This window comes from Mustelus asterias, chromosome 8 (assembly GCF_964213995.1).
Source record: "Mustelus asterias chromosome 8, sMusAst1.hap1.1, whole genome shotgun sequence".
Classification (NCBI taxonomy): domain Eukaryota; kingdom Metazoa; phylum Chordata; class Chondrichthyes; order Carcharhiniformes; family Triakidae; genus Mustelus; species Mustelus asterias.
Genome location: NC_135808.1, coordinates 8,130,589 through 8,151,700, shown reverse-complemented (window position 1 = coordinate 8,151,700; position 21,112 = coordinate 8,130,589). Strand labels below are relative to the sequence as shown.

Sequence of the window (21,112 nt, the reverse complement as noted above, 5' to 3'; positions counted from 1 at the left end):
CTCATTAGCTCAGGCTTCGGAACCATTATTCCCGTGACAATATCTGTGTGAAGTTTGCACATTCTCCCCAGTGTCTGCGTGGGTTTCCTCCAGGTGTTCCGGTTTCCTCCCGCCGAAGATATGCGGGTTAGGTGGATTTGCCATGCTAAATTACCCCCAAAGGTTAGCTACGCGAGCCTGTGGTGTTGCGGGGGGGGTTCTCTTCATGTACAGAGGCCACACAGTGGCATTGTCTGATCCCAGTGAATCGATCGTTACAGATTCCAGTAATCTCATCGGGGAACTCGAACGCACTGACCCGCAAAGCACAAAACATGAAACCAAAAAAGAGAAAATGCTGGAAAATCTCAGCAGGCCTGGCAGCATCTGTAAGGAGAGAAGAGAGCTGACGTTTTGAGTCCAGATGACTCTTTGTCAAAGCCATGACAATATCAGTGTGGAGTTTGCACGTTCTCCTTTCCCCCATGTCTGCATCCCAGCTTTGATAAAGGGTCATCTGGACTCAAAACGTCAGCTCTTTTCTCTCCTTACAGATGCTGCCAGACCTGCTGAGATTTTCCAGCACTTTCTCTTTTGGTTTCAGATTCCAGCATCTGCAGTTGTACAAAAGATGCAAACTTGCATTTGTATAGCATCTTCCACAACCCCAGGTCATCCACAGCCCTTCAGAGTCAGGATTTTATGGCTTCACTCGGGCAAGACCGGATAGTCCCGCCCCGAGATCAACGGAAATTTCCGTTGTCAAACCCTCGCTCCGATTCCCGAGCGGGCAAGGTGGTAGAGTTCCGGAGAATATCCTTCCCATTTGTAAAGAAAACAGCTCAGTCACTGTTGCAAACACAAGAAGTGAGGCAATCGATTTCGACAGAGCAAGTTCCCAAAAACAGAACAATAATAACATCTTCCGGATTGTGGGAGTCAACCGCATTGCTGAGACTCTGGAGTTACATGTAGGCCAGACCAGGTAAGGATGGCACAATGGTTAGCACTGCTGCCTCTCAGTGCCAGGGATCCGGGTTCGATTCCCGGCTCGGGTCACTGTCTGTGCAGAACTTAGTTCCCCGTGTTTCCTCCGGGTGCTCCGGTTTCCTCCAACAATCCAGAAGATGTTGACAAATGTTGGCCAGGAATCTTGGCCCTTTGGAGGGTGACCGGAAGCACAGGAGGACAGGAATAGGTCAGCGAGATGAAATTATTTTTTGGGAGGGAGGTATGGGGAAGAGAGGAAGGTTGCAGGGTGGGTGCCGAGATATTGAACGGATTCACCATGTTAGGAGATTGGGGGGGGAGCGAGAGACAGACCAGCACAAACCTTGCGGACGGACACTCGGCAGACGCTGGGGTCCAGGACCCCCGTGGCTGAACTCGCACTCATCTTGCACATGAACCGGGACTGCTTCCGCCACTGCACGCAGTTTTCCTGCACCTCTTCCCTGGGAATGGCAAGGGGAAAGACGTATTTTAAAAATAGATAAATACAAGCAAGCACACTGCAAGGAAGACACACAACCTGGAGCCGGCCTTCCCTCATCACAACAAGATTGCCTGCAGAGCACGCCAAGGTAGCGAGAGGAGCTTCAAAGAGAACAAAGAAAATTACAGCACAGGAACAGGCCCTTCGGCCCTCCAAGCCTGCACCGACCATGCTGCCCGACTTAACTAAAACCCCCTACCCTTCCGGGAACCATATCCCTCTATTCCCATCCTATTCATGTATTTGTCCAGACGCCCCTTAAAACTCACTACCATATCTGCTTCCACTACCTCCCCCGGCAGTGAGTTCCAGGCACTCACCACCTTCTGTAAAAAAACTTGCCTCGTACATCTCCTTTAAACCTTGCCCCTCGCACCTTAAACCTATGCCCCCTAGTAATTGACTCTTCCACCCTGGGAAAAACCTTCTGACTATCCACTCTGTCCATGCCCTTCATAATCTTGTAGACTTCTATCAGGCCGCCCCTCAACCTCAGTCGTTCCAGTGAGAACGAACCGAGTTTCTCCAACCTCTCCTCATAGCTAATGCCCTCCATACCAGGCAACATCCTGGCAAATCTTTTCTGTACCCTCTCCAAAGCCTCCACATCCTTCTGGTAGTGTGGCGACCGGAAGTGAACACAATATTCCAAGTGCGGCCCAAGGTTCTGTAAAAGGACATAAACGCAAGTCTTTCTTTCAGTGAGAGTTTGTGCCAGGGACCCAGGTTCAATTCTGGCCACGGGTGACTCTGTGTGGAGTGCGCACGTTCGCCTAGTGATTGCATGACTTTCCTCCAGTTTCTTCCCACACTCCAAAGATGTAGGTTGGGTGGATTGGTGATGATAAATTTCCCCTTAGTGTCCAAAAACGTGTAGGTTCAGGGGATTAGCGGGGTAAATGTGTGGGGTTACAGGGGATAGGGCAGGGGGTGGGGCTAGGAAAGATGCTCTGTTGGAGTGTCAGTGTGGACCCAATGGGTGGAATGGCCTCCTTCTGCACAAGAGAGCAAGAGCGACGAGAGAGAGAGAGTGACGAGAGAGAGAAAGAGACTAAGGTTCTATAAATGCAAGTCTTTCAGCGAGAGCTTCTGGGTGGCACAGTGGTTAGCACTGCTGTCTCACAGCGCTAGGGACAAGAGAGAGAGAGAGAAGAAAGAGAGATGGAGACAAGGAAAATCATTGACAAGCAAAACAGGGTGTGTTCATTTTCCCAGAGCTCAGATCAAAGACAGATTCAGCAGAAGTTTGCATCACACGTTATGCCAACACTTCATCCATTAAGCCAACCTACATTCCAGAGTCTCAGCATGTGAAAATCCACAAGAGACATCCCTCTCTCTCTCTCACGCTCTCTCTCTCTCTGATACACCCAGGGCCATTGACTGAAAATGTCAATTAAAAAAGCCCTGTCGCCTTCCAAACGCACCATACGCGGAATTAAGCTCGGAATTCCAGTTGGTACATTGTCAGACTGTGGGGGCCTGGCATCCCCGAGGGTGGGGGTTAGACACTTGGCGGATAACCAAAGGAGAAAGGATTCCCACCAAAAAAAGGTCAACTGTTGCAAAGTCCCAGTGAGTTCAGCCAGAAAGCTTCGGCGTTCCGATAGATCTCCTGGGGCTGAAGGAATCAAGGGATATGGGGAGGGAGGCAGGATCAGGATATTGAATATGATGACCAGCCATGATCAAGGTGAATGACAGAGCTGGGCCGAATGGCCTACTCCCGCTTCGAGTTTCTATGCAGCTTCCCCACCTCTCGTTTCTCCTCAGAATTTAAATTTGAGGAGTGGGGGGTCCTAAACTCACGTCTATTGGGGGGGGGGGGGGGGGGGGGGGTTAATAGCCATTTTATTTTTAAAGAAAGGAAATTTTCTTGGCTGGGTTGGATTTCGGGGGTACGGCGAGGCTTGTTGGAGTGGGCTCCACTGGTCGCAATCACGCCTCTCCAATCACGAGGTTCCGGTTTCAAATCCCACACAAAAAAAATCCGGCAGTTTCCCTCAGCGAAGGAGTGCCGCACAGTCAGCAAGGCCCCCCCCCCCAATCTTTCGAAAGAGGCAAGAGCGCACGGCGCTACATCAAGGCAGAGCGGGGGAGTTCTCCCTGGAGAACTGGCCAATTTTTAATCCCTCAAATCCACATCACAAAAAGGAACAGATGGGCAGGTCATCACCACATCACTCGGCAGGAGAACGGATTGCCAAAATTTCCCACATTGCAACAGAGGCCACACATCACTGCTTACAAAGTGCCTAGAAACAGCTGGACATGAAAAGCGCTATTTAAATGCAAATCACTCTTTTTTCTCCCCCACAAAACGGATATTTTCCCCTCCTCTCTGGCACCCGTCTTCAACTATCACATAAATGTGAGGGGCGGCACGGGTGGTTAGCACAGCTGTCTCACAGCGCCAGGGACCCGGGTTCGATTCCCAGCTTGGGTCACTGTCTGTGTGGAGACTGCACGTTCTCCCCGTGTCTGCGTGGGTTTCCTCCTACAGTCTGAAAGATGTGCTGGGTAGGTGCATTGGCTATGCTAAACTGCCCCTCAGTGTCAGAGGGACTACCAGGTTAATGCATGGGGTTACGGGGATAGGGTCTGGGTGCAGACTCGATGGGCCGAATGGCCTCCTTCTGCATTGTAGCGTCTCTATACTTCATTCTGGAGGATGAAATTTAGGTGTGAATTATACTGTAAATGGCAGAACCCTTAGGGACATTAACATAGAGGGATCTGGGTGTGCAGGTCCACAGTTCCCTAAAAGTGGCAACAAGGTGGCCAAGGTGAGTAAGAAGGCAGATTGCATGCTTGCCTTTATCAGCCGGGGCATCGAGTACAGGAGTTGGGAAATCATGTTGCAGCTATATAAAACCTTGGTTAAGTTTATTTATTAGTGTCAGAAGTAGGCTTACATTAACACTGCAAAGTTACTGTGAAAATCCCCTAGTCGCCACACTCCGGCGCCTGTTCGGGTACACTGAGGGAGCGTGGCTAATGCACCTAACCAACAGATCTTTCAGATTGTGGGAGGAAACCCTCGCAGACACGGGGAGAATGTGCAGACTCCGCACAGACAGTGACCCAAGCCAGGAATCGAACCCAGGTCCCTGGCACTGTGAGGCAGCAGTGTTAACCATTGTGCCACCAGAATTGTGGGAAAGGATGAGAGAGATGGAGGGTGAGGAAGTGAGTGAGGGGTGGAGTGAGTGAGGGGTGGAGGGAGGTCGAGGGAGCGAGTGAAGAATTGAGGGCGAGGGAGGGCGCATGTCAGAAGATTTCCGCCTGTTACATACGAACATAATAAAGTGTTTAAAATCACAGATCAAAGATAAACACAAATGAATCTTTTTGTCTTCTGAGAAAATTTTCCATTCGAACTCTTTACTAGTTTAACTTTTTTTAAACCAGCTACAGTTGATAATCTCCGTGTTACAGGCATGTTCAAAATCATTGTCCTGGAGAATTGGACTGTACAGAAATGCTGGAATTTCCCTGATGTTTCCCACATCTGACTGAAGTGGAGAGGTCAGCAGACACTGATGAGTCACTCAAACACTCAATTCCACAGAGGCAGAGGCACGGACAGCTTGGGAGAGGAGAGTGTGTCTCTGCACTATCCCGATGTCGCGGCGTCCCTTCCAATGACAGCGGGCGTTGCCACGGTGCACACCTCATCTGTGGCGAGGTGGTGGCATCGTGATAACATCACTGGCCTTGCAATCCAGAGGCCCAAGTCAATGCTCCGGGAACAAATCTCACACAGCAAGTGGAAATTAAATTTGGATAATTAACCTGAATTGAAAGCTAGTTGCATTTGGAGTATCGTGTGCAATTCTGCGCCAGGGACCCGGGTTCAATTCCCATCCTCGGGTCACTGTCTGTGTGGGGTTGGTACTTTCTCCCCGTGTCTGCATGGGCTTCGTCCTGGTGCTCCGGTTTCCTCCCACGGTCTGAAAGACGTGCTGGTTAGGTGCATTGCCCATGTTAAATTCTCCCTCAGTGTTCCTGAACAGGCGCTGGAGTGTGGCGACTGGGGGATTTTCGCAGTAACTTCATTGCAGTGTTAATGTAAGCCTACTGGATGGCAAAAGATTCATTTGTGTTTATTTTTGATCTCCCAGTGCAGATTTGATGGGCCAAATGGCCTCCTTCCACACGCTAGGGATTTTATGATTCTATGTACTTTGGTCTCCCAGAGAGCAATACCTTCTTATCTCCTAAATAGAGAACACATTCCGCTGTTCTACCAATCATCATGTGATTGGTACATTTATGTTGAATTTTGGCACGGTGGCACAGTGGTTAGCACTGCTGCCTCACAGCGCCAGGGACCCGGGTTCGATTCCCAGTTTGGGTCACTGTCTGTGTGGAGTCTGCACATTCTCCCCGTGTCTGCTTGGGTTTCCTCCAGATGCTCCGGTTTCCTCCTACAGTCCAAAGATGTGCGGGTTAGGCGGATTGGCCGTGCTAAATTGCCCCTTAGTGTCAGGGGGATTAGCAGGGTAAATCCATGGGGTTATGGCCTGGGTGGGATTGTGGTCAGTGCAGACTCGATGGGCCAACTGGCCTCCTTCTGCACTGTAGGGATTCTATGAATGAGATTTTGCTTCTTAAGAGTTGATGTGGACCCAATGGCCTCCTATTGTCTATGATCACATGAACAGGTGTCAACATGAAATCTCCACAGCTTTCCCTGTGACAACGAGTCACGGATCAAACACGCAACGCCTCCCCCGGATCCCGCAATCCTGTTCATTGCTGCTGAAATGACAGCAATTACGGAGCAATGGGAAGCACCAGGAAATACCTGGCTCCCAAGAAAGGAGCTGGCAATAAAAACAAGCCACTGGCTCCCAGCACCAAAGCAACAGGAGGGACGGAATGGTGAGGTGGCACAGTGGTTTGCACTGCGGCCTCAGGGTCCCAGGTTCAACTCCGGTCTCGGGCGACAGGGAGTTTGCACATTCGTCTCAGGTCTGTGTGGGTTTCCTCCGGGTGCTCCGGTTTCCTCCCATAGTCCGGAAGACAAAGAACATTACAGCACAGGAACAGGCCCTTCAGCCCTCCAAGCCTGCACCGACCATGCTGCCATCTGAACTAAAGCCCCCTACCTTTCAGGGGACCATATCCCTCCATTCCCATCCTATTCATGTGTTCGTCCAGACACCCCTTAAAATTCACTTCTGCTTCTCTACTTCCACTACCTCCCCCGGCAGCGAATTCCAGGTACCCACCACCCTGTGTAAAAAACTTGCCTCGTACATCTCCTTTAAACCTTGCCCCTCGCACCTTAAACCTGTGCCCCCTAGTAACGGACTCTTCCACCCTGGGAAAAACCTTTGACTATCCACTAAAGAACAAGGCGCAAGAACGAGATGTGCTGGTTAGGTGGATTGGCCATGCTAACTTGCCCCTTAGTGTCAGGGGGATAGGGATAGGACCTGGGTGGGATTGTGTGCAGTCTTAATGGGCTGAACGGCCTCTATCAGGACAGTAGCACAGTGGTTAGCACTGCTGTCTCACAGCGCCATGGATCCAGGTTCAATTCCCGGCTTGGGTCACTGTCTTTGCAGAGTCTGCACGTTCTCCCCGTGTCTGCATGGGTTTCCTCCAGGTGCTCCGGTTTCCTCCCACACTCCAAGACGTGCTGGTTAGGGTGCTTTGGCCATGCTAAATTCTCCCTCAGTGTACCTGAGTGCGACAACTCGGGGATTTTCACAGCAACTTCACTGCAGTGTTAATGGAAGCCTACTCGTGATACTAATAATAAATTCTGCACTGTAGGGGGTTCTAAGCTTAGATTTCAATTTGCAAGTGACTTTGGTATGAAGGGAATGTGAAGCAGGAGGGAGGGAGAGGAAAATAATTTGAACTAAATCGCCCACCCAGACCTGCGCTCAATCTAGTGGAGGACAGTTTGTAGGGACACATTTGGAGGAGTGGGGTAGTACAAAGAATGGTAGAGACAGGGCTAGGAAAATGGCAGCCCCCTCCCTCCCCCCTCAAGGGCAGGACGTCAGGAATAGCAAAAGCAAGAGTTGCATTATGGGAGATTTTGACCACTTCCTCCAGTCATCCTATTGGTCCATGTCCGAGTAAGTATCCAGTCAGTTATGGTGGGATTATTGGGTTAGTGAGGAAAAATGTGATCCTAAAACAATCATCCCAAGACTCTACACTTCTCAAAAGAAAATTAGAATGCGGGAGGTGAGCAAGCAGCATTTTTGGGATTGCAACACTACGGTCAACATTGAGGAATGATATGTGCTCAAGATGGAAAGAATGTTTGTGTGGCAGGTACAGCATGGATTAGATACAGCGTAAAGCTCCTTCCACACTTAACCAGGCAGACATGACACTTCCTCCTCCATATTCTAAGCGTCCAATCACAATCTTCATCGTTTTAACTCTTGCCCATTGGTATGGGCACACCCGTCAGGTCACACTCGATACATTACCATCCAGTTCCAGCAGAGAGAAAGGACAGTGCCTGACCCACTGTCCCACCCAGTCCCAGCAGAGAGAAAGGACAGTGCCTGACCCACTGTCCCACCCAGTCCCAGCAGAGAGAAAGGACAGTGCCTGACCCACTGTCCCACCCAGTCCCAGCAGAGAGAAAGGACAGTGCCTGACCCACTGTCCCACCCAGTCCCAGCAGAGAGAAAGGACAGTGCCTGACCCACTGTCCCACCCAGTCCCAGCAGAGAGAAAGGACAGTGCCTGACCCACTGTCCCACCCAGTCCCAGAGGGTGACAAAAGGACAGTGTCTGTCCCACCCAGTCCCAGACGGGGGTAAGGACAGTGCCTCCACACTTGGCTGTACAGTATCAGTGAGATTCCCCCCATGTTGAACTCTCCGATAATGGATGACGCAGGATTTGGGGGTTGCTGTTTAAACAGGCTTGTTGTTATCACAGCGTTGCCACGGTGACGTTCCACAGAAGCCTGTCTGTCCACACTACAGGCTCGGGCCTGTTTCCGCCCCACCTGAACTCATTTGCCTGTGATGACTCCACTTGAGGGCGGGTTGCCGGGACAACCAATTGGAGATCATGGGTGGGAACTCAATGGGGTCTGAAGACTGGGAGCAAACCTGCCAGTTACAACCAGACCGATTGACAGCGAGAGCAAGACAGGGTTACCCACTGCGATTAAACATATCCCTGCAGGCTTCAAAAATCACACACACTTCCAATTAGTCTGGGACTGGGTGGGACAGTGGGTCAGACACTGTTCCTTCCCCCTCTGGGACTGGGTGGGACAGTGGGTCACACACTGTCCTTTCCCCCTCTGGGACTGGGTGGGACAGTGGGTCAGACACTGTCCTTTCTGCCTCTGGGACTGGTGGGACAGTGGGTCAGACACTGTCCTTTCCCCACGCCCCCCTCGGAGAATGGGTCATCCATCCTTGTGACACACTGACTTCCTACTCCATTTGAAAAGCAAAAACAAAAGATCCAATTGGATAATGCTTCACCGTGTCCTGAAAAACCTTTGTTTCTGTTCCCCCCCAGGTTTAAATCTTTTTATATTAGAAGAGAAAGGTTCAATGAAAATGATGGAGAGGCAGTGGCATAGTGGTATTGTTGCTGGACTAGTAATTCAGAGACCCAGGGTAATGTTCTGACAAAGGGTCATCCAGACTCGAAACATTGACTCTTTTCTCTCTCCACAGATGCTGCCAGACCTGCTGAGATTTTCCAACATTTTGTTTCAGATTCCAGCATCTGCAGTATTCTGCTTTTAACCCAGGGGACCTGGGTCAATAAGATAATGGCTGATCTGAAGTGGATCAGTTCCACTTACCCGCCTGATCCCTATAACCCTTAATTCCCTTACCGATCAGGAATCCATCTATCCGTGATTTAAACATATTCAACGAGGTGCCTCCACCACTTCAGTGGGCAGAGAATTCCAGAGATTCACCACCCTCTGAGAGAAGAAGTTCCTCCTCAACTCTGTCCTAAACTGACCCCCCTTTATTTTGAGGCTGTGCCCTCTCGTTCTAGTTTCCTTTCTAAGTGGAAAGAATCTCTCCATCTCTACCCTATCCAGCCCCTTCATTATCTTATAGGTCTCTATAAGATCCCCCCTCAGCCTTCTAAATTCCAACGAGTACAAACCCAATCTGCTCAGTCTCTCCTCATAATCAACCCCCCTCATCTCTGGTATTAACCTGGTGAACCTTCTCTGCACTCCCTCCAAGGCCAATATATCCTTCCGCAAATAAGGGGGCCAATACTGCACACAGTATTCCAGCTGCGGCCTCACCGATGCCTTGTACAGATGCAGCAAGACATCTTTTATATTCTATCCCCCTTGCGATATAGGCCAACATCCCATTTGCCTTCTTGATCACCTGTTGAACCTGCAGACTGGGTTTTTGCGTCTCATGCACAAGGACCCCCAGGTCCCTCTGCACAGCAGCATGTTGTAATTTCTTTCCATTTAGATAATAATCCAATTTGCTATTATTTCTTCCAAAGTGAATAACCTCACATTTGTTAACGTTATACTCCATCTGCTAGATCCTCACCCACTCACTCAGCCTGTCCAAATCTCTCTGCAGATCTTCTACGCCCTCCACACGATTCACTTTAATGGTGGGGCAGGCTCGAGGGGCTAGATGGCCTACTCCTGCTCCTATTTCCTGTTACTATGTTCCTACTATGTTCCTACTATGTTCCTACTATGTTCCTACTATGTTCCTACTATGTTCCTACTATGTTCCTACTATGTTCCTACTATGTTCCTACTATGTTCCTATCCTACCGCAGCAGATGGTATTGTCCCCTGACTAATATTCCAGAGACCCGGGTTCAAATCCCACCACAGTCGATGGTGAAATTTGAATTCAATTTTTCAAAAAATCTGGAATTAAGAATCTACTGATGACCATGAAACCATTGTCGGCTGTCAGAAAACCCCATCTGGTTCATGAATCTGATGTTCATGTACGAGGTAAGATTTCATTTTTTTTTGTTACATGGAGGGTGGTGGGTGCCTGGAACTCGCTGCCGGGGGAGGGAGTGGAAGCAGATACGATCGTGAGTTTTGAGGGGCGTCTGGACAAATACATGAATAGGATGGGAATAGAGGGATATGGTCCCCGGAAGGGTAGGGGGTTTTAGTTCAGTCGGGCAGCATGGTCGGTGCAGACTTGGAGGGCCGAAGGGCCTGTTCCTGTGCTGTAATTTTCGTTGTTCTAATGTCCTTTAGGGAAGGAAATCTGCCATCCTTACCCAGTCTGACCTACATGTGACTCTAGAGCCATAGCAATGTTGACTCTCAGATGCCCCCAGGGATGGGCAATAAATGCTGGCGGTTAGGGATGGCAAGGGAGTTTTGCCATAAACAGCCAAACCAAACAACAACTACTAATGATTCAAGCCAGAAAGTGACTTGATAGAGGTATACAAAATTATGAGGGGAAGAGAGAGTGGGCAGGATAAAATTCTTTGCCTTGGTGGGGAATTCGAGAACCAGGAGGACCATGGTTAAGAGCTTCAAGTGTCCAGATCAGCAACAACCTGTCCTGGTCCCCCCATGCTGACACTATAGTTAAGAAAGCCCACCAACACCTCTACTTTCTCAGAAGGCTAAGGAAATTTGGCATGTCCGCTGCGACTCTCACCAACTTTTACAGATGCACCATAGAAAGCATTCTTTCTGGTTGTATCACAGCTTGGTATGGCTCCTGCTCTGCCCAAGACCGCAAGGAACTACGAAGCCCAATCCATCACGCAAACCAGCCTCCCATCCATTGACTCTGTCTACACTTCCCGCTGCCTCGAAAAAGCAGTTCGCATAATCAAAGACCCCACGGACATTCTCCCGACTTCTTCCGTCGGGAAAAGATATAAAAGTCTGAGGTCAGGTACCAACTGATTCAAGAACAGCTTCTTCCCTGCTGCCATCAGACTTCTGAATGGACCTACCTCGCATTAAGTTGATCTTTCTCTACACCCTAGCTATGACTAACACTACACTCTGCACGCTCTCCTTTCCTTCTCTATGAACGGTATGTTTTGTCTGTATAGCGCACAGGAAACAGTACTTTTCACTGTATGTTAATACATGTGAATTATAATCAATAGGTTGGATGTAGTTCTCACCGTGCCCGCTATACCGTGTTACTCTATCCCCGCACCCACCCACAAAGACACTTCAAGTCGCCACATTGACCTCAATGTTGAACGGACACCTTACCACCCCCCGCCCCCTACCGCATCACGATATAGCCTCGTCCAGATCCATTAAAGCCAATCGCAACACGTTAACTGCTCAAATCAGCAACTTGCATCCCTCACAGCACCAGGGTCCCGGGTTCGATTCCCGCCTCAGGTCACTGTCTGTGCGGAGTTTGCACATTCTCCCCGTGACTGCGTGGGTTTCCTCCGGGTGCTCCGGTTTCCTCCCACAGTCCAAAGATGTATAGGATAGGCGAATTGGTCATGCCAAATTGCCCCTTAGTGTCCCAAGCTGTGTAGGGCAAATGAATAAGCCATGGGAATTGTGTGGGGTTACAGAGACAGGATGGGGGAGAAAAATAGGGTTTGGGTCAGTGCAGACTTGATGGGCCGAATGGCCTCCTTCTGCACTGTAGAGATTCTATGAAATTATTCACATGGGAGGTGGTCCTTCATCCCATCATGTGTGCTGCTACAGTGAAGGAACAGTAGTGCTTAGAGCCATATCCCCTGCTTTTTGACGAAGGTTCATCCAGACTCGAAACATTGGCTCTATTCTCTCTCCACAGATGCCATCAGATCTGCTGAGATTTCCCAGCATTCTCTGTTTTTGTTTCAGATTGCAGAATCTGCAGTGTTTTGCCTTTACCTGTTTTTTTTGACTGTGACCCTGTACATGCTTCTTCAGGTACCTGCCAACCCTTTCTTCAGGAGTTATTCATGATAGCAGCTTCCACCGCCTTTTCCAGACACAACATTCCAAGTTCCAAAAACAAATCCTTCGTGGCTCAGTGCTGGATCAAAAACCGTGTCTTCCAGAGCAGGTCAGAGGTGAGTAACTCACCTCCTGACTCCCCAAAGCCTATCCACCATCTACAAGGCACAAGTCAGGAGTGTGATGGAATATTCCCCACTTGCCTGGATGGGTGCAGCTCCATCAACACTCAAGAAACTCAACACCATCCAGGACAAAGCAGCCCGCTTGATTGGCACCACATCCACTCCCTCCACCACCGACGCTCAGTAGCAACAGTGTGTACAAGATGCACCGCAGGAACTCAACAAGGCTCCATAGACAGCACCTTCCAAACCCATGACCACCAGCATCTAGAAACATAGAAACTAGAAGCAGGAGTAGGCCATTCAGCCCTTCGAGCCTGCTCCATCATTCATCTTGGTCATGGATGATCCTCAAATTCAATATCCTGATCCCCCTTCCCTCCCATATCCCTTGATCTCTTTAGCCCCAACAGCGATATCTAATTTCTTCTTGAAATGACGCAAAGTTTGGCCTCAAAATAAGGGCAGCAGATACCTGGGAACGCCACCACCTGGAGGTTCCCCTCCAAGCCACTCACCATCCTGATTTGGAAATATATCGGCCGTTCCTTCACTGTTGCTGGGTCACAATCCTGACATTCCTTCCTAACAGCACTGTGGGTATACCTACACCTCAGGGATTGCAGCGGGATCAAAGCTCTGACCCGCCACCATGTCGACTGGCAATGAGCCGAGGTAAGAGTGAGCCAAAAACAAAAAAAATGATGGCAGCCGCATCAAGATGCACTGGGACAAAGATAAATGGCACCTTTGACCCAACAGGATAGGGGACAGGAACTGAGAGAGAGATACAACATAGAACAGTACAGCACAGGAACAGGCCATTCGGCCCACAATGTTGTGCTGAACATGAGGCCAAATTAAACTAATCCCTTCTGCCTGCCCTTGGTCCATATCCCATTATTCCTTGCATATTCTTGTGCTTATCTAAAAGCCCCTTAAACACCCCCATCGTATCTGCCTCCACCACCCCTGGCAGCGCATTCCAGACACCTACCATTCTTTGTGTAAATAATTTGCCCCTCACATCTCCTTTGAACTTTCTCCCTTTCACCTTAAGTGCACGCCCCCGAGTATTAGACATTTCAACTCTGGAAAAAGATTCTGACTGTCGACGCCTCTCATAATTTTATAGACTTCTATCAGGTCTCCCCTCAGCCTCTACCGCTCCAGAGAAAATAACCCTAGTTTGTCCAGCCTCTCCTTATAACTCATACCCCCTAATCCAGGCAGCATCCTGGTAAACCTCTTCTGCACCCTCTCCAAAGCTTCCACATCCTTCCTGTAATGTGGCGACCAGAATTGAACGCAATAATCTCACGTTTTAGGCGAGTCTTGCCCCAACAGACACGAGCAAAGAGAAGACCATAAGACATAGGAGCAGAATTAAGCCACTCGGCCCATCGAGTCTGCTCTGCCATTCAATCATGGCTGATATGATTCTCATCCCCATTCTCCTGTCTTCTTTCCGTAACCCTTGATACCCTTATCAAATCAAGAACCTATCTATCTCGGTCTTAAAGGCACTCAATGACCTGGCCTCCACAACCCTCTGTGGCAATGAGTTCCACAGATTCACCACCCTCTAGCTGAAGAAATTCCTCCTCATCTCAGGTTTTAAAGGATCATCCCTTCACTGAGGTTGTGCCCTCGGGTTCTAGTCTCTCCCACTAGTGGAAACATCCTCTCCATGTCCACTCTATCCAGGCCTCGCAGTATCCTATAAGTTTCAATTAGATTCCCCCCATCACCCCCCTCATCCTTCTAAACTCCATCGAGTACAGACCCAGAGTCCTCCACTGTTCCTTATATGACAAACCCTTCATTCCAGGGATCATTCTTGTGAACCTCTTCTGCACCCTTTCCAAGACCAGCACATCCTTCCTTAGGTATGGGGCCCAGAACGGCTCACAATTATTCCAAATGGGGTCTGACCAGAGCCTTGCACAGGAAAATGGAGGGAGCGACCGATTTGGGTTTAAATACCTCAATTCCCAACTTACAACACAGCATAAGAGTTGCCAACTGTGATTCAGTGCATCCCTGGATATATCAATGGATTTCACACCCTCAACTGATCATTCGGGCATCATCTCGCACTGAACCCCTCATTCCCCACAGTGCCAGCACCCATTAGACCCACTTCTTACGAGTACCCCTGGGAGTGGAATTCGAACCCCCCCCCCTATCAAAATGAGGACAGTGTCCCCAGCGGTTTTGACAGGACTGTGGGAAGAGAGCTTTGAGGGAAAGTCAGAATTTGTTTTTTTTCTTTAAAAGCAGAAGGAGATCTGGAAAATCAGGCATAGAGCAGAGTCAGGAGCATGGATCGGGCTTCCCAGTACAAATCGGAAGCAGACGAGTATCCCTGATGCTGGAATCACTCGGTGTCCAGATGCAACAACAACTTACATTTATATAGCACCAGACAACCATAGAATCCCTGCAGTGCAGAAAGAGGCCATTCGGCCCATTGTGTATGACTCACTCACCGCAAGAGCATCCCACCCAGGTCCAATCCCCATCATCCCACATATTTGCCCCACTAATCTGCACATCCTTGGCAATTTAGCATGGCCAATCCACCCAACCCACACATCTTCAGACTGTGGGAGGAAACCCAGGCAGGCACGGGGAGAAAGTGCAGACTCAGAATCCCAACAGTGCAGAAGGAAGCCATTCAGCTCATCAAGTCTACACTGGCTCTCCGAAGGAACGTCCCATCCAGGCCCTCCCCTCCACCCTATTCCCCCGTAACCTCCATGCAATTTACCAATCCATCTTTTGGACACTAAAGGGCAATTTAGCATGGCCAATCCCCCCAGCCTGCACAGTAGCCCAGTCCATCACTCAAACCAGCCTCCCATCCATTGACTCTGTCTTGGCAAAGCAGCCAGCATAATTAAGGATCCCACGCACCCTGGACGTTCTCTCTTCCACCGGGAAAAAGATACAAAAGTCTGCGGTCACGTACCAACTGACTCAGGAACAGCTTCTTCCCTGCTGCCATCAGACTTTTGAATGGACTTACCTTGCATTAAGTTGATCTTTCTCTACACCCTAGCTATGACTGTAACACTACATTCTGCACTCACTCGTTTCCTTCTCTATGAACAGTATGCTTTGTCTGCATGGCGCACAAGAAACAATACTTTTCACTGTTAATACATGTGACAACAATAAATCAAATTTAAAATCGGCTTGGGTCTGGATGTTTAAAAAAAAAAGTGGAGAGAGTTCTCGCCAGCGTCCTGCCCAACACTTATCCCTCAATTCAATGCCACAAACATTAATTATCTGGTTATGACGACATTGCTGCTTGTGGGGGCTGGTTGGGTGTATTAACTGCACTATTTCCATAACCTTTGAATGGCGTCACTGTTGTAAATTACTGAGCTGGCTTCAAAAAGTGATTTGAAAGGTCGGGTAGTTGTGGAAACCATTTAATTCCTACTGTACACAGTGTCTATCCCTCTAACCCACAGGCTTGGAGAGCTGAAGGGCCTGTTCATAGAATCCCACAGTGCAGAAGGAGGCCATTCAGCCCATTGAGCCAGCACCAACCACAATCCCACCCAGGTCCTATCCCCATAACTCCACACATTTACCCTGCTAATCAGCCTGACACTAAGGGGCAATTTAGCATGGCCAATCAACTAACCCGCACATCTTTGGACTGTGGGGGCGAAAAACCGGAGCACCCGGAGAAAACCCACGCAGACATGGGGAGAGCATGCAAACTCCACACAGACAGTGACCCAAGCCGGGAACCGAACCAAGGTCCCTGGTGCTGTGAGGCAACAGTGCTAACCACTGGGCCACCCCTTTAAAGCTTATGATCTGATTGTAAACTCAATCCCACATTCTTGCGTAACCCCCGATAACCTTTCACCCACTTGTTAATCTAGAATCTATCTAACTCTGCCTTAAAAATATTCAAAAACTTCCGCTGTCTTTTGAGGAAGAGAGTTCCAGAAACTCATGACTCTGGGAAAATAATTCTCCTCACCTCCGTCTTAAATTGGCCAATGCAAGTTAAGTATAGTTGGGTTTAACTGACTGCACTAAAGTTAGCCATTAAATAACACCTAACCAGCACGTCTTTCGGACTGTGGGAGGAAACCTACGCAGACACAAGAACGTGCAAACTCCACACAGACAGTGACCCAAGCCGGGAATCGAGCCCGGGTCCCTGGCGCTTTGAGGCAGCAGTGCGAACCACTGTGCCACCCACAGTCTTATCAAATGGCAGAGCAGGCTCGAGTGGCATTCTCCTGCTCCCAATTCACACAGGCGTAGGAAGAGTAGGCTTCATTTCGACCCCCAGCCTCGGGTCATCGTGTCCCTGTGGGTTTCCTCCAGGTGCTCCGTTTCCTCCCACAGTCACCCTTTCAGAAGAGGGCTAGCATGAGCAAGATGGGCAGAAGGGCCTCGTTTTGTGCTGTGGCCTTCCATGAAATTGTTGGAATGGGTAGAAGGGGTGGAATAAAATGATTGGAAAGATATTGGGGGGGGGGGGGGAGAAAGAAGTAAAAGCCATATGAAAGGGATGGAATAGAGACAGAGGGGCTTCTGCATCTTACCGGCTGGATAGATCGGTGAAGGATCCCCCGTGGAGAAGGCGGATCTTGCAGAAGAGAATCCCATTGACGAAGGGAATGGCCGAAAGATCCACCAACTTCAGAGTGACCAGGAACTTAAACTTTTTCTTCTTTACCAAGAAAGCCATCGGGAAAGCAACACTGCAGAAAGCAAAAGGACACAAAACCGGTTAGGACAGAAACACCAGCCCGTGTGACAGCAAAAGCGAAGCAAAAAAAAAGCATAGTTCTCTATTTTTAAAAAAGCTAAGAGTTCCGGAGATTCAATGATATGTGGCAATATTTGACTCCCATTTATAATGTCATTTTAAAAAATTAAACACATTGTATCTCTCTTACCTGCTGAGGGCAGAAGTTCTTTGTGGAATTATTAACTTAATGATTTGAAATTGACTTTCTGGATAAAGTTTACTCCGAAGTTTCTCTCTCTACTCAATTTCACAAGCAGAAAAAGTCCTCACGCCCCATTCTCTAGTTTCCTCTCTCTCTAAGCTGCTGACTCAAGCTACAGAAACGAACCTGCTTCTGAACTGCCAGCTCACTTTCAACCAGTCTTTCTTTTTCCCGGGGAGGGGACTGTTTTTTAAAAAGCGTCCAGCCCTCTCCTGTGTGAGCTGGGCTGGACTGGATTGGATTGCTCCTGTTACTTGCTCAGACTTAGCGCTTACTTGTCCCTCAAGGCGTCAGTCATGTGAGTCTCTGCAGCAGCCCAGTTTTAGGAAGTGGGGAGGACTGGTTAGTCACTGTGAGATTGCCCCCTTCTTTTAAATGGGGAACTTCATCACCTGAACCTGCGGGATGGAGGAAAGGCTGGGGTGGGATTGAGGAGGAGATGGAGGTGGGGAGTTGAGATTGGGATTTGGGGGGAAATGGGATTGGGATATAGGGGACGGAATGGGATTTGGTGAATAGGATTGAGGGAATGGGGTTGGGGAAATGGGGCTGGGTGAAATGGTATTTGGGGAATGCCATTGGGGAATAGGATTGGGGGATGGGATTGGGGAAATCAGATACTGATCCTCTGACAGTGCGGCACTCTCTCAGTACTGACCCTCTGACAGTGCAGCACTCCCACAGTACTGACCCTCTGACATTGCGGCATTCCCTCAGCACTGACCCTCTGACAGTGTGGCACTCCCTCAGTACTGACCCTCTCACAGTGCGGCACTCCCTCAGCACTGACCCTCTGACGGTGTGGCGCTCTCTCAGTACTGACCCTCTGACAGTGCAGCACTCCCTCAGCACTGACCCTCTGACAGTACAGCACTCCTTAAGCACTAACCCTCCGACAGTGCAGCACTCCCTCAGCACTGATCCTCTGACAGTGTGGCACTCCCTCAGTGCTGACCCTCTGACAGTGCAGCACTCCCTCAGCACTGACCCTCTGACAGTGCAGCACTCCCTCAGCATTGACCCTCTGACAGTGTGGCACTCCCTCAGTACTGACCCTCTGACAGTGCAGCACTCCTTAAGCACTAACCCTCCGACAGTGCAGCACTCCCTCAGCACTGACCCTCTGACAGTGTGGCACTCCCTCAGCACTGACCCTCTGACAGTACAGCACTCCTTAAGCACTAACCCTCCGACAGTGCAGCACTCCCTCAGTACTGACCCTCTGACAGTGTGGCATTCACTCAGTACTGACCCTCTGACAGTGCAGCACTCCCTCAACACTGACCCTCTGACAGTACAGCACTCCTTAAGCACTAACCCTCCGACAGTGCAGCACTCCCTCAGCACTGACCCTCTGACAGTGTGGCACTCTCTCAGTACGGACCCTCTGACAGTGCAGCACTCCCTCAGCACTGACCCTCTGACAGTGCAGCACTCCCTCAGCACTGACCCTCTGACAGTGCGGCACTCCCTCAACACTGACCTTCTGACAGTGCAGCACTCTCTCAGCACTGATCCTGTGACAGTGCGGCACTCCCTCAGTACTGACCCTGTGACAGTGCAGCACTCTCTCAGTACTGACCCTCTGACAGTGCAGCACTCCCTCAGCACTGACCCTCTGACAGTGCGGCATTCCTTCAGTACTGACCCTCTGACAGTGCGGCACTCCCTCAGCGCTGATCCTGTGACAGTGCGGCACTCCCTCAGTACTGACCCTGTGACAGTGCAGCACTCTCTCAGTACTGACCCTCTGACAGTGCAGCACTCCCTCAGCACTGACCCTCTGACAGTGCGGCATTCCTTCAGTACTGACCCTCTGACAGTGCGGCACTCCCTCAGCACTGACCCTCTGACAGTGTGGCACTCTCTCAGTACTGACCCTCTGACAGTGCAGCACTCCCTCAGCACTGACCCTCTGACAGTGCAGCACTCCCTCAGCACTGACCCTCTGACAGTGCGCCACTCTCTCAGTACTGACCCTCTGACAGTGCAGCACTCCCACAGTACTGACCCTCTGACATTGCGGCATTCCCTCAGCACTGACCCTCTGACAGTGTGGCACTCCCTCAGTACTGACCCTCTCACAGTGCGGCACTCCCTCAGCACTGACCCTCTGACGGTGTGGCGCTCTCTCAGTACTGACCCTCTGACAGTGCAGCACTCCCTCAGCACTGACCCTCTGACAGTACAGCACTCCTTAAGCACTAACCCTCCGACAGTGCAGCACTCCCTCAGCACTGACCCTCTGACAGTGTGGCACTCCCTCAGTGCTGACCCTCTGACAGTGCAGCACTCCCTCAGCACTGACCCTCTGACAGTGCAGCACTCCCTCAGCATTGACCCTCTGACAGTGTGGCACTCCCTCAGTACTGACCCTCTGACAGTGCAGCACTCCTTAAGCACTAACCCTCCGACAGTGCAGCACTCCCTCAGCACTGACCCTCTGACAGTGTGGCACTCCCTCAGCACTGACCCTCTGACAGTACAGCACTCCTTAAGCACTAACCCTCCGACAGTGCAGCACTCCCTCAGTACTGACCCTCTGACAGTGTGGCATTCACTCAGTACTGACCCTCTGACAGTGCAGCACTCCCTCAACACTGACCCTCTGACAGTACAGCACTCCTTAAGCACTAACCCTCCGACAGTGCAGCACTCCCTCAGCACTGACCCTCTGACAGTGTGGCACTCTCTCAGCACTGACCCTCTGACAGTGCGGCACTCCCTCAGCACTGACCCTCTGACAGTGCAGCACTCCCTCAGCACTGACCCTCTGACAGTGCGGCACTCCCTCAACACTGACCTTCTGACAGTGCGGCACTCTCTCAGCACTGATCCTGTGACAGTGCGGCACTCCCTCAGTACTGACCCTGTGACAGTGCAGCACTCTCTCAGTACTGACCCTCTGACAGTGCAGCACTCCCTCAGCACTGACCCTCTGACAGTGCGGCATTCCTTCAGTACTGACCCTCTGACAGTGCGGCACTCCCTCAGCACTGACCCTCTGACAGTGTGGCACTCTCTCAGTACTGACCCTCTGACAGTGCAGCACTCCCTCAGCACTGACCCTCTGACAGTGTAGCACTCCCTCAGCACTGACCCTCTGACAGTGCGGCATTCCTTCAGTACTGACCCTCTGACAGTGCGGCAGTCCCTCAGCACTGAGCCGGTGACAGTGCAGCACTCTCTCAGCACTGACCCTCTGACAGTGCAGCACTCCTTAAGAACTAACCCTCTGACAGTGCAGCACTCCCTCAGCACTGACCCTCTGACAGTGTGGCACTCTCTCAGTGCTGACCCTCTGACAGTGCAGCACTCCCTCAGCACTGACCCTCTGACAGTGCGGCATTCCCTCAGTATTGACCCTCTGACAGCGCGGCACTCCCTCAGCACTGAGCCTCTGACAGTGCAGCACTCCTTAAGCACTAACCCTCTGACAGTGCAGCACTCCCTCAGCACTGACCCTCTGACAGTGTGGCACTCCCTCAGTACTGACCCTCTGACAGTGTGGCACTCTCTCAGTGCTGACCCTCTGACAGTGCGGCACTCCCTCAGTGCTGACCCTCTGACAGTGCAGCACTCCCTCAGCACTGACCCTCTGACAGTGCGG

The 21,112-nt window shown here is 50.5% G+C and overlaps 1 protein-coding gene across 1 annotated transcript in view; it reads right to left on the bottom strand.

The window, feature by feature from the left end:
• LOC144496824 (early estrogen-induced gene 1 protein-like) overlaps positions 1-17,598 on the bottom strand; it is a 37,319-nt gene extending 19,721 nt beyond the window's left edge. Inside the window, exons 1-3 of the mRNA XM_078217377.1 lie at positions 17,449-17,598; positions 17,092-17,250; positions 1,313-1,433 (exon numbers count right to left, since the gene is read on the bottom strand). Of these exons, the coding sequence (XP_078073503.1) occupies positions 1,313-1,433; positions 17,092-17,237 (267 nt within the window). The 5' untranslated portion in view covers positions 17,238-17,250; positions 17,449-17,598. The remainder of the gene's footprint in view (positions 1-1,312; positions 1,434-17,091; positions 17,251-17,448) is intronic.
• Between the last annotated feature and the right edge of the window lie 3,514 nt (positions 17,599-21,112).